The sequence below is a fragment of the Gorilla gorilla genome, chromosome 2 (genome assembly GCF_029281585.2).
Source record: "Gorilla gorilla gorilla isolate KB3781 chromosome 2, NHGRI_mGorGor1-v2.1_pri, whole genome shotgun sequence".
Classification (NCBI taxonomy): domain Eukaryota; kingdom Metazoa; phylum Chordata; class Mammalia; order Primates; family Hominidae; genus Gorilla; species Gorilla gorilla.
In genome coordinates this window covers 182,450,797-182,467,111 of record NC_086017.1, presented here as the reverse complement: position 1 = coordinate 182,467,111, position 16,315 = coordinate 182,450,797, and the positions used below count along the sequence as shown (strand labels likewise).

Genomic DNA, 16,315 nt, shown 5'->3' with positions numbered 1-16,315 from the left:
TTCTCCCAGCTAAGTCAGCTCCATTTGGGCAGCCCTTCTGAATGCCCCACACAGTAATTCTGCTTACATACCATTGGCCAGAATTTAGTCATGTATTCATTCCTAGCTTCAGTGGGACAAGGGCATGTAGATTTTGAGCTGGGTGCATTTCCTCCCAAATAAAATTGGAATTTTTGTTAAGGAGCAAGGGGAGAATGAATATTGGGTGGCATTGATCCATCGCTGTTATAGTAACTTAAGATGCAAGCTTTAGTTAAGTAGGAATGACAGAGAAAAGATTGCTCTATACACTATCATTTTCCATTCTATGCTCTGCAGAATATCAGTGCTTAGAGGAGATACAAAGCTTCCTTAAGGAGTGTTCTATGGCCAGACAAGTTAGGAAAATATGAAAAGCTTTGCCCTGTCTTGGAGATTTACAGGGTACATTAACACATTAAAAGCTTTGAGAGGCCTTGCAGTAAAGAAACCCCTAACCTGCTAATCTTTTTAACCTAGTGTTCCCAAACTTATTTGACAGTGGAAATTCAACACCCATGGAAATCTGGAGGGACAAAAGGACTGGCTTTAGCTTCTTGAGTCTGCCAAAAAGCTTTTAGATCCTTGAACAGATGGTATAAAGCCCCCGTTCCAAAATATTATCTGCCTTGCAAAACTAATAAGCAAGCAAACAAACTTGTATGTCCTTCATGGTGGCCTAGCCATAGAGATAAAAGCTTGAAAAAAAAAAAAGATGCAAATGAAGCCCTGTTATTAACATCTGTATGAGATTTATAAGAGTTGGTATTGGTCAGCCATCTGTACCATTACTGGTGACACCAAGTGATGGACTAAGATTGGTTTGTACCTCTGCCAGATGACAGGCCCCTGCTCCAGGTAGCTATTGTTGGGCTCCTGGCTGTTCCTACATGGCTCTGGGCCATCTCACCCTTCTCTGGAAATGGGAGAGTAACAGATGATCTAATCAACCAGCCAATATTTCCCTACTCATAGAAAAGTCCTGGGCCCTTGGCCGAAAGGCATTAACCCTGCCCCTTTCAGTGTGCACAACTCTTGCCCTCATCAGAGGTTCCCTCTGCAAAGGGGCAAAGAAGGAAGCTCCCTGTATTGTGAAGAGGGGTGGGGACAGGTAGGCAGCTGGTAAAGGGGGCCTCATAGTCCTATTAGACTTAGAATAGGGTTAGGTCCCTTTTACCTAAAAGTTTCACCTCTGCCTGTAATCAACTTCATGGTTGCTTTTAGGTGTAGGAAGAACAGTTGAAAATTCTTTCAAGCAAATAACATGTCATTGGTCTGTTGTAAGCAGGGGTAAATGAGTATCTCTGGGGGAATGGTCCCGTTAAGGCTCTTCTTCCAAAACAGAACCTTGAATTGTTTCCTAATCTTTCCTTCTTAATTATTTAGGTAACCAGCTCTTGTCTTTAAATCCATCTCCTGCAGTTGCTATCTTTTTCTTCATCTAAGTATCTTCAAAAAGGCAAAAGGCCAAAATATTTGCTAGTCTGGTTCCCATCATTTCCACCTCGTTTTGCTGGAAATACTGGAAAGTTACCCTGTCCTGACAGGTCTGGAAGGATCCCATGTTTGCAAATCTTTGTAAACTGTGTGATACATTTTCCCAAACAGCTGTATAATCTCTGCAACAACCTGATGATGCGAGGGAAGGGACCAGGTTGAGCAGGGGCGGGGGTTGGGGGTGGTCATGTGCATATTGACTTTTAAAGCAACTTGCGTGTGTGTGTGTGTGTGTGTGTGTGTGTGTGTGTGTGTGTGTGTGTGTGTGTTTTAACCAAGTTTCGCTTTTGTCGCTCAGGCTGGAGTGCAGTGGCGTGATCTCAGCTCACTGCAACCTCCACCTCCCTGGTTCAAGCGATTCTCCTGCCTCAGCCTCCTGAGTAGCTGGGATTATAGGCGTGTACCACCACACCCAGCTAATTTTTGTATTTTTAGTAGAAATGGGGTTTCACCATGTTGGTCAGGCTGGTCTCGAACTCCTGACCTCGTGACCTGCCCGCCTCAGCCTCCCAAAGTGTTGGGATTACAGGCGTGAGCCACTGTGCCCGGCCTGCATGTATGCTTTTTAAAAGACTTTTAGAAGAGCTGAGAAAAATTACAGGAGGCGATGGAGAGAGCTATCCTTGTCCAATATCTGTCTTGTGGCTTAGTATCCTGAAGAGTTTTCTTAACTTGCCTTATGGAGTTGGTGTGCCTTTCTCTGACTCTGAATGTGTTAGAAAACAGTCTCTGAACACACAGTTGGGGCTTGTGCATTCCTTGTGTGCACAAGCAGGTTTGTAGTCGCGACTTGGGAATTTCAGGTCAAGAAGCATGAGAAGGGCTGGCCAGTGAATCCCAGCAGCTGACAAACGATTAAAATAGCTGTGCTATGCACCAAAATCAGAAAAAATATTCAAGTCAGTGTTACAAGAAGTCCTTGGATTGTTCTCTTTTTAGTTTTATATTCTTAGTTGTATATACTTATTTATGCAATGTAAGCTAGTAGACAATAATCAATTTATGTAGAATTATTAGTTTTCATCTGTAAGGAAATAATTTTGAACTGAGCTAACTGTGAGTATGAATATGCTAAGTCTGTGAACCGAGAAAAATATATTTTGAAAATATTATTTATCTTTTATGCTGATATATATGCATGTGACCTACTAAATGGACTGTCAAACTGGCCATGTGCACTAAATCTTCTCACATCATTTCTGGAAATGAATGAAATCGATTTCTTAACCCAACTACCTAGATTTTGCAAAAGAACAGCAGGGCCTGCCCATCCTACTTACTGTCCCTGTTTCCTTCCTTTCCAGGCCCACTTTTTGAAAGGCAATGGGTGATTCCATCGGTTTACTAAAGGGTTAAATCGAACAGAGGGAAAAACTAGAAGTCAAAAGACATAGGTCTTCATTTAACTCTGCCACTAACTAGGATAAGACCTCAGATAAATCGCCTAAACTCTCTTGCTGGAGAAATCTATAATTGCATAAGTATATAGAGCCTGTCTGGGCCTCTCTCTGCTCTTCTGTAAAATGGGTAGAGATATTTTATTGATATGATCTCAGAAATCCTCGCTGCAAATGTCACAGACCTTACCGCTGTGGCTGTCGGTGGTAGAACTGGTGATGTGAGGACTTGCTCCATCCAGATAATATTTATTGAATATCTCTGATGTCCCAGTCACGATCGAGGTATTGGAGATACTGCAGTGGACAAAACCAATAAAAGTTATTCATTCTTGGAGTAAAGAAGTTATTCTTTCTTGAGTAAAGTATTTTTAGCGAACACTTTTTAAGCACTTACAATATGCTAGATGTTGCTTTACACATTTTATATATATTAATTATTATATCAAGTAATCCAGCAAAGTGGGTACTACCATTATCAGTATTTTATAGTTGAAGAAACAGGCATAGAAAGATTAAATAACATGCCCAAAGTCATATGGCTAGAAAATGGTGAAGCTGGGATTCGATTCAGGCTTTTGGCTGTTGAGTCTGTGGTTTTCACTATTATGCTATACCGCCTCTCACTGTCAATTAATTGGTTAGCTTAAAGTAATTAGCATTCATCCTAGCTAATGGCAAAGTAGGGAAAAAAGAAACTAGCTTTAGATAGAAATCTGAGAGCCCGTTTGCTCTCCCTCTCTGGGGCTTCTGGCTCTGATAAGAGGCAGGGACACCAAGCAACCATGGTATAGACAACTTCTATGCTCCCAGCCATTTGGCTCATTGTGGTTGCCTGTCCTGAGGTCACTGCCCATTCTCTGGCTCTATTGTTAACCCACAAGGCCTTCAGCATTCCCGTAACCCCAGGTTAATTTCAGCATTGGCCATTTGTAAAGAAATGAGTAATAATGGACTTGGATTCAAAATACCTGGATTTGAATCCTGGCTGTACTATGAACCAATGTTGTCATCACCTTGGGAAACTTCTCTTAATACCACCAGCAAGAGCAGTATGTCTGTAGCCATTATTTATTAAGCACTGCCATGCATTGTGCTAAATGCTTTATATATGTTGTTTTGGATTCTCAGAACCATCTTCCATGACAGGTATTTTTACCTTTACTTTACAGTCTGGTCTTGGCTGCTGTCTCTACCACTTACTGTTTAATCTTGGGCAAGTTACTTAATTCCTTGACGCCTTAGTTTTATCATCTGAAAATTGGGGTTAGTAATACCTATTTCTCAGGTTGCTATAAGGAAGAAATATGAAAATGTATGAAAAGCATTTAGGCTATGGCCTATCCCAACGACAACGATAATGCCCATTATAGCTTATTGTATAGCTTAAGGTTTTGCAGCGATTAATCCGAGGAGTGATGTTTCAAATCCAGTTCTAAAGGCCGACTTTGTGAGGACAGGCTGGAGCTGCAGGGTCTTGAGTGAAGCAGCTGAGCGGGGCAGGGTGATCTAAAGCAGTGTCACTGCTGGCTGCTGCACATTAGCAGGTGAAACTAAGCAGACTGCAAACCAAACAGGAGGTGAGGAGGCTCCAGTCTCCCTGTTCTGAGAGATGAAAGCCAAACTGGAAGCTACCAGTATCGAGGGTTAGTTCCTGGAGGTTTGGCTGTGACTATGTTTTGATTCTGCCAGTAGCCAGCTTATCATTGAGGAGCTGGTATTAGTAAGAGGATACCAATACTAGCCAGGAACAGCTCTATCGGAGCAGTTTGTGTCCTGGAGTCAGCCTACGCTCAGGACAGCCCTTCCCAAAAGATGATGCTTGACACAGGGAGCTGGGGAGTTACCTAGAACATTCATACGCAGGATGCGACATTGTAAAAATGCAGGCCAAAGGGCACTTTCCCAAATTACAGATGAAAAAAACTGGAATATGAGGGGTGAAAGAACTCTAGTAAGGAGTGGAATCCAGACTTGAACCCTAATTGTTTTGGACCAGTCCTGTGATAAGTTTGCATAGTTTAATTTGTCCTACATTGATGATCAAGTAAGAAAAATCAACAATCAGTATTTTACCTACCTATATCCATATCTCTCTCATCTATCTATCTATGTATCTATCTATGTATCTATCTATCTATCTATCTATCTATCTATCTATCTATCTATCTATCTATCTATCATCTATCTATCTATCTGTATATATTTATGTTTTTTACTTGAATTATCTATTCCAGTTGAGATGACTTCTTTGGGCCAGCAGGTTAATGAAGATATGCTTCTGGGCTATATTCCAGATCTCCTGGATCAATACTCTTGGAGCACCTTTTCTCATATGCTGCTTGTCGTTATGATGATCTAATCGCTGTGTACGTGTAGTAATTTGCTCATGTCTGCTTCCTTCCTTAGATTGGAAGCACCATGAAGCAGGGGCCGTGTACCCCACTGCCTCTACCTTGGACAGTGTATAACACACAGTAGGTGGCGAGGGAGGGTGCCAGGTAGCAGTCAGGGATTAAATAAATCTTACTGTGTAAAGCAAGACCTTTGACTCTGCAAACCTCTACTGCTTTAGAAGAGGGGAAGTTAAAGTAAAAAATTACCTTTGAGGGAACTTGCCTGGCTGTGAGTGCAGCATAAACTAGAATCTGGGGGTTGTTGAGTCAGCACAGTTTCCTAATGCTGTACTTTCGAAGATGATGTTGAAAAGCCTGAAGCCTCAAGATAAATGTGGAGAGTTCTCCTACTGTTCCTGTTTTCTTTGTTCTGTTTTGCTTTTGTAAGCATATGCTTGTCAGTTAGGGCTGAAACCAAACAAAACAGCTGCTAAATATGGTTCTAAAAGAAATAACATTTTGGTCTTCTTAAGGCCCGTAAGTTTAGAGTAAGCACAGTCGTCTGGCAGATGTCAATAGGGAATCCGGGGGTAGCAGTCATTCTGGGAGCACTATCAGCCATCCGTATTCTGTTGGGTGTATTTTACCCTGCCAGAGGACTGGTGGCCTCAAGTAAAATATTCTGTCACAGAACCGCTGTGTCTTTAAGAGGCGTTTTGGAGGAGGGGTGTCTAGAGTCTGTGTAGGCCATTTGCTCATGATCCGTGTCAATTTCATTTTCAAAGAAGTGGGGAAGCATTGGAAAGAATATGTATCATCTTTTATGATGTGAAGGAAGTAGTCATCCTAGTTACAGACTTAAGTTTGCCTTTTTCAATCTTTGGGATTTAGCCCAGTGGTGTTATTTAGTGTTCTTATAAATCCAGTATCATTCAGAGGACCTGGAGGAATTAAAGCATAACCTAGTGGCAGGGAATATCAAACCCTAGATCTTAAATCTCTCCTCTCTGCTGTGAAGCTGGGCTTGAGCCTGCCAATGCCATCTAAATTTCATCAGCTGAAAGAAAGAGTATTTATTTCAACATCCAAGGAACCCCCAAAACTTAATGCGCCTTCTCAATTGTCTAACTAATTTTTAAAGAGACATACATTTTGTCCATAAATACCTGACTCTGTTTGCTAAGCATGTGGTGGGTAATATTATTGGTTGAAAAGCAATAGGTTTTCCTTTACTGGCCAGATTAGTTTTATTGGCTTTTTTAGTTGAAAATCTATAAAATGCACACTGAATTTTACTGTGGCATATTCTTTGTTTATTACACGAACTCATTTTCAAAGATGAAAAAGAAAAGGGAGGAAGAAAATGAATATTTTTTAAAGTCCTATTACATATCAGGCCCCAAGCTAGTCTAGACACTCACAGTTCTCATAGTATCTCCCAAGGGAGGTAATCCTGTCCACATTTTAAAGATGAGGAAACTGAGGTTCAAAGCAGTTCTGAAACTGGCTCAAGGTTAGAGAGCTACCAGGTGGTAAACCAAGGGCTGGGGATTATGGTTCCATGAAGCTATGATATAGTGATTAGGAACTCAAGGTTTGGAGTCTGACCATCTGAGTCAACATCCTAGGTCTGCCGCTCAGTAGTAGTGTGACCCTGACTAAGCATTTAATCCCTCCGTGCCTCCATTTCCTAATCTGTAAAACAAAAATAATGATAGCATCCACTTGATAAAGCTGTGATGAATGAGCTATTCATGAAAAATGCTTAGAATCGTTTCTGACACATAAGTCCTCATGAAATGTTCACTATTACTGTAATTTTTATTGTCATGACTAACCAAGTTTGCTTTTATCAGTACTGGCTGAAAAATTACATTTTCTTTCAAGGAATAGTCTGCCTTTTGATGTGTAGTTATATTTCATTATGAAATAATGTAAACTACTCTACCTTAGAATTAAATTCTCTTCTCAGCCTCCCAGCAAAGGTTAAGATCTGAATAAAGGCATGTGTGGCCAACAGGGATTCTTGACTTTGGTAAATGTCAATGATTTGCTCTTTTCTCCTTGGTATATGTAACTTTCTTCCATGCTGCTCATCCTGGCTTTAAGAGCAGCTAAGCAAACACAAGAGGGAGAATTAAGTGGATTTCTTATCTCTTAGCTTTCCTGTCTTTGTAACATGATTATTAGGTACAGCTTCCTCTCCTTGCTGCACATTCTGTTGGCCACATTCTGACAGCCTGTCTTCTCAATGCACGTGAGGCACAGTTTACTACAACAGGCTCTATGGATTTTATTTTTTTAAGCTTGGAATACTACAGGGGCTTTTACATGTGACAGCTTTGTCCATTTGGGATTGGGGTAAGGAGGATAGAGGGCACAGTGGTAAAACAACTTATCTAGATTTAAAAGAAATGATGTAAGTTTGCTAGACCTTTGGCTCTACATTCTGATCCCATTTTTTGTGATTTGCACTCTACATGTCTTGAAGAATTGGGAGTGGGACATCAACCTTATTCAGTAAATAGTTATATCTAGCAGTTATGTATTGGACAGCATGCTAAGTGCTGGAAATACCAAGATAAATATGTTACAGTGCTTGCTCTTGAGGCATTTGTAATTCATCAAGGGAGAGAAATGTAAGACAGGCTAGCACTATGTGAAAATGGTTATCATAGAGCTGTGCACAACATATTGCGGCTGCAGAGAGAGAGAGGCAGTGACGCTGATTTGAGAAGGGCTTCAGAAAGGAGGCAGCAAGCTGGGCTTTCAAGGATGGGCTTGCTTCATAAAGAAAGCAGAAGGAATAATCTTGGCAGATGGGCAGTATGAACCAAGAGCTGAGTGTGGTATGTTAGGGACATGAGGGACATGTGTTGGTTATAGCACAGAATGATGGAACACAAGGCTGGGAATGGAGGCCAGGCCTAAGAATGACATGACCTTGACTTTCAGTTTGAACCATATCTTGTATTATTTTAAATCATGGAGTGTCATGATTAGAAATGTCTATTTTAGAAAGATCAGTATGGAGAATAGCTTAGAAGGATGAAAGAATTAACTAAAAGCAAATGGTCCCAGAAAAAGATGATGAAGCCTGTTGTGTGAATGGAGTGGAGTAGATGGATATGGTGGACATTTGGAGATAAGATCATTGACACTTAGTGAACAAAATTAGGGGAGTGGTGGACAAGGGTGGAACCTTAGGGGAAGGTACCTGGAAGGTGTGAGCAGAAGAAATATTATAGAATCTGTGAGAGAGACTAAGAGGTATGATAGAAGATGGTGGAGGGGGTATATTTTCAACAGGAGTGGTGATGCTCAGGAGTATAAATGCCTCAAAAGGGACAACTAGGACAGGACTGAGAAGCGACCACTACGTGTAAGAAATTGAGGTTCATGGTGACCTTTTGGGGAAATTACTTTAGAGGTACTCTAGGGTGGAGAAAACAGCTAAATGCTTATACTGTTCAAGCTGTATCACAATTCTACAAGGATGTAACTAATGATGAAATGCATTTGTGTGAAAGACTATTCACAAACACTCAGCTCTCCAGGCACCTGGATTGGGGGAAAGAGAGAAGAGAGCCTAGGGTCGGTACTGAGGTGTCACTGAATAATACCTCTGACTTCCATATCTAGGGTTTCAAAGAGCCCCCTCCTTGCAAATACCATGACTCTTATGCTATTTTGCTTTGTTACTCTCAGGATACTGTAGACTGTAGATGCTTATAGACTTCTCTTTTGATTCCAGACTGGTTCTCATTTCTAGCCATGGTGCTTGTAGTGTATGTTGTGGTATGTCACACAGAGCTCAGTTCTCCACTGCTGAGGCACTCAGTTGTCCACCTGCTGGGAGTGTAGGTAGCTAGGGATGACGTTCACCTGAAAAATGTCCTCAGCTGAACAGTGTCAGTTCACCTAAGATTGTTACCTCTGGGACAGGTATTGGGGGGCAGCCCACATGCAGTGACTAGTCAATGGAGATGGGATGCAAAGGCCTGATACTTCCAGGTAGGATAATTCTCAAGGGCTGTCCTAGCTCCAGCACTTCCATGGATCAGATGAAGTTTTTGTTACCACTACATTTCAGTTCAGCTCCTCCTTTGGCTCAGTCCAGTTCTTCCTTTACTCCCCGGCAGGTGTTGATTCTGAGGCATACCCCAATAAACTCACACAGTATAAATCTCAGGGAGTCTCAGGGTTTATTCCTGGGGAACCCATCTGATATGATGATTCTTTCCAGTTTGGTTGCCTATGCAAGGCCAGTTGCCAGTAGAACTCTTTAGTTCCTTTGAACTTTGCTTCTGAGGCCCTTGGATGTGTCCAGCAAAAACCTTCTCCTAGCAGTTTGAACTAAAGGCTCAGCATTAAGCCTCCTTGGTTTTGATTGGTTGGGACATATACCCAAGAATAGATTATTCAAGGAGAGAAAAGAGCCTCACAAGTCAGCTGTCCAGATCTTCCTGAGACCTACCTACTAACCCCAGCTCTGAGAGGTGACCCTGAGGCGAGTGACCTTTGGATGTAGAAAGCTGATTCCTGCTCTGCACCTGTTTGTGCTCCTGCCCTCATCTCACATCCCTGTTTGATTCCCAGGTTCCTTGAGGCAGCCACTCATCACTGTCCTGTATCTCTTCTCTTTCTGTTATCTTTTTTTTTAGTTAAGAAAAATGAATGTTGAAAACACAATTGAGCTATTTCAAGCAAATGTAGAACTTCTCTCCAAATATGTTGCAGAAACACCACCAAGCAAACAAACTACTGGGAAGCACAGCTTAGAAACAAACAGCAGCTGCCACCATTTATGGGCTTTTTTTTCTTTTCCTCATTTCTTTCTAATTCCATTTGTAATAAAACCTGCTGCTCTAATGGCCTACTAGTTTAACCAACAAAATTTTTCTTCCCGATCCTGAGGCCTCCCAGGTGGCCTTGATGGTGTCTTCTAACTATGGGGTGTTGGTCGACTCAGAGCTCTAAGTCCCTTAAGAGTGTTTTCCGGTTTTGTGGTTCTGTCCGGAACCACACCTCCCAGACCAGGTGGGGCATAACTGGAACTTCTGGACTTCTGGATTTTTCAGGACATGAGCATGGAGTGTGGTTTCTTGCCCTTCTGGCTTTGTAAGAGTAGGTAATGTAGTGCTAACTGCAATCTTTCTCAGTGACTAAGTGCTTAATCTGTTGGGTGCTTTGTTTGCTTTTTGTTTTTGTTTTTATTTGTTCTCTGTGTGGAATCTTTGAAGGCACCTATGCAGGGGCTTTTCTTGAGTTTGATTTACCACAGACTGGACTTTAAAGCATCCTGACTTGTCAGATCAAACTCATTTTTCCCTTTCCCCAGAATAGCAGATAAACTCATTTTCCCCTTCCCCCATTTAAATCCTGCTGGTGGTATGGAATTTCTCAGCTTAAAAGTGATTACTATTAGGTGTTAATAGATTTCCGACTACTTGCAAGGCATTGTACAAAGCCCACACTTATTCTTCACAAGAGCATGGCTAGGTAGATGTCATCCCTGCAGACCCAGACAATATGTTGCTTTCTCGGGGTCTCCTAGGATCACACAGCTGGTCAAGGCACAGCTGGTATTTAACCCAGGTCTGTCTGAATCTGAAGTTCAGGCTGTTCCCTGCCTGCCTCTTAGCCACCCATTGTAATAATATATGGCATTGCTCTCATGTAAGGGTCCACTAGAGACAGGCCAAAGGCACAGTCTATTTTTATTTGTTCCTAAGAATGTTTTTTAAATTAAGTGCCTAAAACTTAAAAAATAGGAGATCTCACATTAAATACAATGTTCAGTTTCTCTTGAAAAATCTTTAGACCTGGCAATATTCTGCTCATATGTTGACAAGACAACGAGTGGCTCCAGCTAAGTAAACTCCACCCCACCCCACCCTACCATGCCATACCCTACCTCCCTCAAGGAGGCTCGGGTTGCCCAGTTTGCCACAGGCCCCAACTGGACCACTTTACTTGTTTATGTTACTGGCCTGGCCTCGGTAGACATTTAAGTTTGTGACTCCTAGATTTATGCCTTTAAAGAAGCAATTTCTGTCCAGTTAGGAATCAGTAAGGGGTGAAAGTCAATTTCTGCCTCTGAATAGAATTTTATAGGCTTTGATTTTTCTTTTCAACTTTTTGGGATAGTAATTCAGTTATAATAGCAGTAATTTTGGATATTTATTGAACACTGTAACATTTAGCTGACTCCTGGGGTTAGTGGACAACTGATTGGTGGTCAGAACTTGAATAATTCTCCAATTTAGTTTGCATTCTAAATCCTGCAGTTACTCAGCAGGTACTGCAGGAACTGGAGGCTATCCTCAAAAGTATATTTTGTAGAGGCAGTATTACAGAAGAGATGAATCCAAAGAAAAACTTTCTGAGAGAGGTAGTTAAGTTGACTCTATTTTCCCTTGGAAACTGTTGACTACCATAGGTAAGATTGCCCCACAATGCACGAACACCCTTCTTAGCTACCAGGGCTCACTCAACACAATGAACAGCTCAGATATTTCAAAGAGAAATACCCTGGAACATTAGAACCTTCTCAGGATGATGAGTCTTTCACTTTATCTTGCTGTAGCTCCTGCAAGTGTGTTTTTCCATTTAACAGTGAGAAATGTGTTACTTCTTTTTTATTATTTCACTTGAAAAAGCATCTCCTTTTGCCTGATTTAAACACATTTCATAGAAATGTAAAATGGAAAGAAAATAGAACTTGGCTAATTTCATAGCTGCAGCTGACTTAAATTTTAAAATTTTGATAGTATTAAATGTTAACACATGAGAGCCCCTGAAGCTAAAATTGTTATTTATTTGCTTAATTTAAATAAGTATTTGCTTTTGATTAAGGCAATGCCTGGAATATTGTTTTGAATTTTTATTGTTTGTTTATTTTCTTTCAGGACCCCGCAGGGATCTTTGAATTGGTGGAACTTGTTGGAAATGGAACATACGGGCAAGTTTATAAGGTAAGTACATTGAGTCTGAGAGTGGCTTATGTACGGTTTCAGTTCATGAATGACAAATTGCAGTGCTGTCTATACTGGCTCATAAATGGCTCCTAACAAATTTAAAATGAATTAATATACTTGTTGATTGACTCTCCATCTTTTAAAATATATCTGTGGTTATGTTGCTTAAACTGGATTCTGTGATTTGGGTATTTCCCTTCATTATATATTACTGTGTTTGTATGTGACACATGAATTCTGATGGCGCATATTTGAAGCTCTTCAAGCGTTCAGTTTCCTTTACTTAATCACTGCCAGAACTGGTTTTTGAAAGAGAAAACAATGCCATATACTTCAGAAATTTAAGCGATTAAACTATTACAGCTGGAAAAGTAGTTGTGTTGTTGGCCTAGGGCATGAATTAAATGAGTGGAGTGAACAGTGTTAGAAGAAAACTGGGTTACCTCACAAAGCAAAAGCTTAATAGCAGGGACGAATTTTAGGAAATAATTAAAAGTTAAACTTGAGTTGAGATTGAGCTGTGGAATAAGAAGTCTTACTTGCCTGTTTACTAATTTCTGCTTACAAATTCACTCAAAAAGTGTTTTGAAAAGGTATTTTCCCCAAGTATAATCTACGAAAAATGGTTGGTTGAAAATGTGAGTTGATTCCTTTTCTGATTGTCAAAAAAAAAAAAAAAAATGAAAGTGAACTGTTTTTTGACTAAAACTTTTGGGGTTTTATTGAATGAGCTATTGAAATGCCATCAAAACAAACCAACTGTTTCCTCATGATAATTTCTAGGGAAATATCCATCATTTTCCCTAGTGGCAGCGATATGGGATGGTATTTCCATTACAAATTATCTCGTGTTCTATTTTTAAAAATTCCTCCTGAGCCCTAAACTTCTCTCAGTTAATTAAATTTATTATAGAAATCATTCAGGTTGTAATATTTTCAATTCTGCAGAATGTCAAAAGTATTATTTATAGGGTATTCTCGAGATTCTAAGTGGATACACATTTATATGTTTATTTACGAGAGGTTTCCTTTGGTGTCCAGGGGAAAATTCTCCCTTGCAAGAAACGATTATTTCCTAAATTGTACACCTTTTACCATTAGACAGAATGTAGTCTACCCAACCTGCTCACTTGACGTTGATCCTGTCTGACACAGAAAGAAATGTGTCTCAGCAAAGGCTTTTAAATACTTTCAATGAAGATAATTAGGTTGGAAGATTGTGTTACTGCATTTTGAGAAACTGGATTGAACTTGTGAAGTAACTAATGAATTAAGCTCTGACTTAGGTACAAAATTACTTCTGATTTGCTGTCAATGTGAAGGAGCAACTCTGTAGCATGCTGTTGGTTTTATGGTGCCATTTCTTAGAGCCTTTCCGTTTCATTATGTTTCCCACCCATAGGATATACATTTGGGAGACATTTCACAGCTTGGTACACTAATTCAAGAGGTGAAACTCTGCACTCTTATAAGAGGAGATACCAAGAGATTCAATTAAGGATGAGAATATTTGGAAAATCCAGAATTATCCATAATTTCTTGTTATTTGAAAAAGGCAAGGAAACAAATGGCAAGAGGTCTCAGATCTTTTTAGAGAGGGAAGATATTTAGCAGCTAGGTTGTCAACATTATTATTCTAAAGGATTCCATTCTCTTGATGGTTGATACAGTACTATGGCACCTTCCAAGTTTAAGGGAGATTCTGCAAAGAATGGTCATGGTGAATGCACTGAACTTTGGGACAGGAGATTTGCTCTCTTTTACCAGCCCCATTGTTTTGTAGCCACCACAGCTTTTCTGTGTATTAGTCAAATGAGAATGTAGTTAGAAATGCTTTGGGGCCTGGCCAGGTGCGGTGGCTCACGCCTGTAATCCCAGCACTTTGGGAGGCCAAGGCAGATGGATCATTTGAGCTCAGATTTCAAGACCAACCAGGCCAACATGATGAAACCCCGTCTCTACTAAAAATACAAAAATTAGCCAGGTGGTAGTGGCATGCACCTGTAATCTCAGCTACTCGAGAGGCTGAGGCAGGAGAACCTCTTAAGCCTGGGAGGCAGAGGTTGTGGTGAGCCGATATCTTGCCACTGCACTCCAGTCTGGGCGAGAGAGTGGGACTCTGTCCCCTCCCCCCCCCCCAAAAATGCTATGGGGCCTTGTGTTGATTTACTTAAAGAATTATAACTCCCTACCTACCTATTTAAGGGTTTGGTTTCTAGGCAACCAGATGATGTTAGGTGGCACTGCTCATGAACAGACCCTGTGTTTCCTGAGGCCACTAATCCAGTCCTGCTGTCATTCTGAGTTCTAAAAGATTAAAGTTTAATAAAATAGCAAAATATGTGCTAAAAGATATGTGAGCCTAAAGTAAATTACATTAAAAAGTGATTGCACTATAGATTATGCAACTTTTATGGAATATGTATGTTTCTAAAATACTGTAGGTATAAATAGAAATGTTATAGCTCTAGGAGGAGGTCCTTATACATAAAATCATATGATAAGTATTTTCTTTCTGTTAAATACTGTATTAGTCTGTTCTCCCGCTGCTATGAAGAAATACTTGAGACTGGGTAATTTATAAAGGAAAAAGATTTAACTGACTCACAGTTCTGCATGGCTGAGGAGGCCTCAGGAAATTTACAATCATGGCAGAAGCCACTGCTTCACAGGGAGGCAGGAGAATCAGTGCCCAGTAAAGGGGGAAGCCTCTTATAAAACCATCAGATCTCATGAGAACTAACTCACTATCATGAGAACAGGATGGGTGAAACTGCCTCCATGATTCAATTATCTCCACCTGGTCTCTCCCATTGACACATGGGGACTATGGGAACTACAATTCAAGATGAAATTTGGTTGGGCACACAGCCAAACCATATCAAATGCTAAGCCTTTGATTTTAATTTTTAAAGTCTCTCTTTTGGTATTCCTGGTTTTCATAAAGTCAGGTATAATTTTATGAATAAGTATATGGACATAGCCTTTATTTTATGGAAAAATTTATTATAAGTTTCTTTTTTATAAGCTGCCCTAAGAGAATCATAATATAATTTTGTTTACAGGTAGTTTTAAAGAAACATACTTAATATAATAAATAAAAAGTATATGTAGGTATTCAGAGAACACCTCTTGAAATGTATCTGCATGTGAGTCAGGTAAATCTAGATATAGAAATATAAATATTTTATATAAAAGCCATTTAATAATGTTTAGTTTTTCAAAGTTGCTTCTAGTCTTACTCCCAATTCTAGCTTATTCCTGTTCTGGGCAAGGTTAGATTTGTTTATCTTTACCATTTTAGTCCCAGGTAATCAAGTAGTGATTCAATGTCTGTTTTTTGCTTTATTTACCGAGGAGCATAGGTAAATAATAAAGAATAGTGATTCACTCTCAGGACTTTTAATGAGGAAACCATCTCCTTCTGTTCATGGCTGCATTAAAAAATAAACCAACAAAAGGCCACACACCCATTTACTAAAGGTCTTGGCTGTTTACTGGCATGCCATCTGTTGGGAACCTAATGGAATCTGGACACATTTTTGTTAAAATAGAGTAATTCTTTTAATAAATTGAAATAATTGTTTAATGTTTACTGGTAAGATACCACTACAAATTAGCCACAGGTTTTAAATAAATGTTGGTTTTTCCTGTCTCCTAATTTGCCCTTTTGAATATAGATTGGTTATTACGGAAATGAAGACATATTTTATCCCAGGGTGATAATGTGAATTAGGAATATGAAGGATTCCTCAGTATTTCTCATATTTCTTTTCAATACTTCTTAAGGTTGTAAAGTGCAAAGTAGGGAGGCCATCGTGGTGGCTATTGTGCTTAAGAGAGAGAGATGCTGTGAGTGTGTATATTTCCAGCATGCTATAAGAGTCTTCATAGTCCTCATTCTGAGTTCTCCTCTGCCAGCTGGCTGTTCAGCCCGTCCTTCATGACCTCCAGTCATGTGGAACTCATTACTTTTCTGTCAGTCCATTTTCCTGCAATTCCTTTGAATGTTATCACATTGTGCTGAGATCCTGCCTTCCTAAAATGTTTACCATTTCAACCCCATTTCATACCTCTAGAGCTATTT

At 40.0% G+C, this 16,315-nt stretch overlaps 1 protein-coding gene across 17 annotated transcripts in view; it reads left to right on the top strand.

Moving 5' to 3' along the window:
- TNIK (TRAF2 and NCK interacting kinase) overlaps nt 1-16,315 on the top strand; it is a 398,334-nt gene that overhangs the window by 78,774 nt on the left and 303,245 nt on the right. For all 17 annotated transcript variants that reach the window (XM_019024032.3, XM_063704353.1, XM_055381466.2 and 14 more), the window contains one exon: nt 12,160-12,225. In XM_019024032.3, coding sequence (XP_018879577.1) covers nt 12,160-12,225 — 66 coding nt within the window. The remainder of the gene's footprint in view (nt 1-12,159; nt 12,226-16,315) is intronic.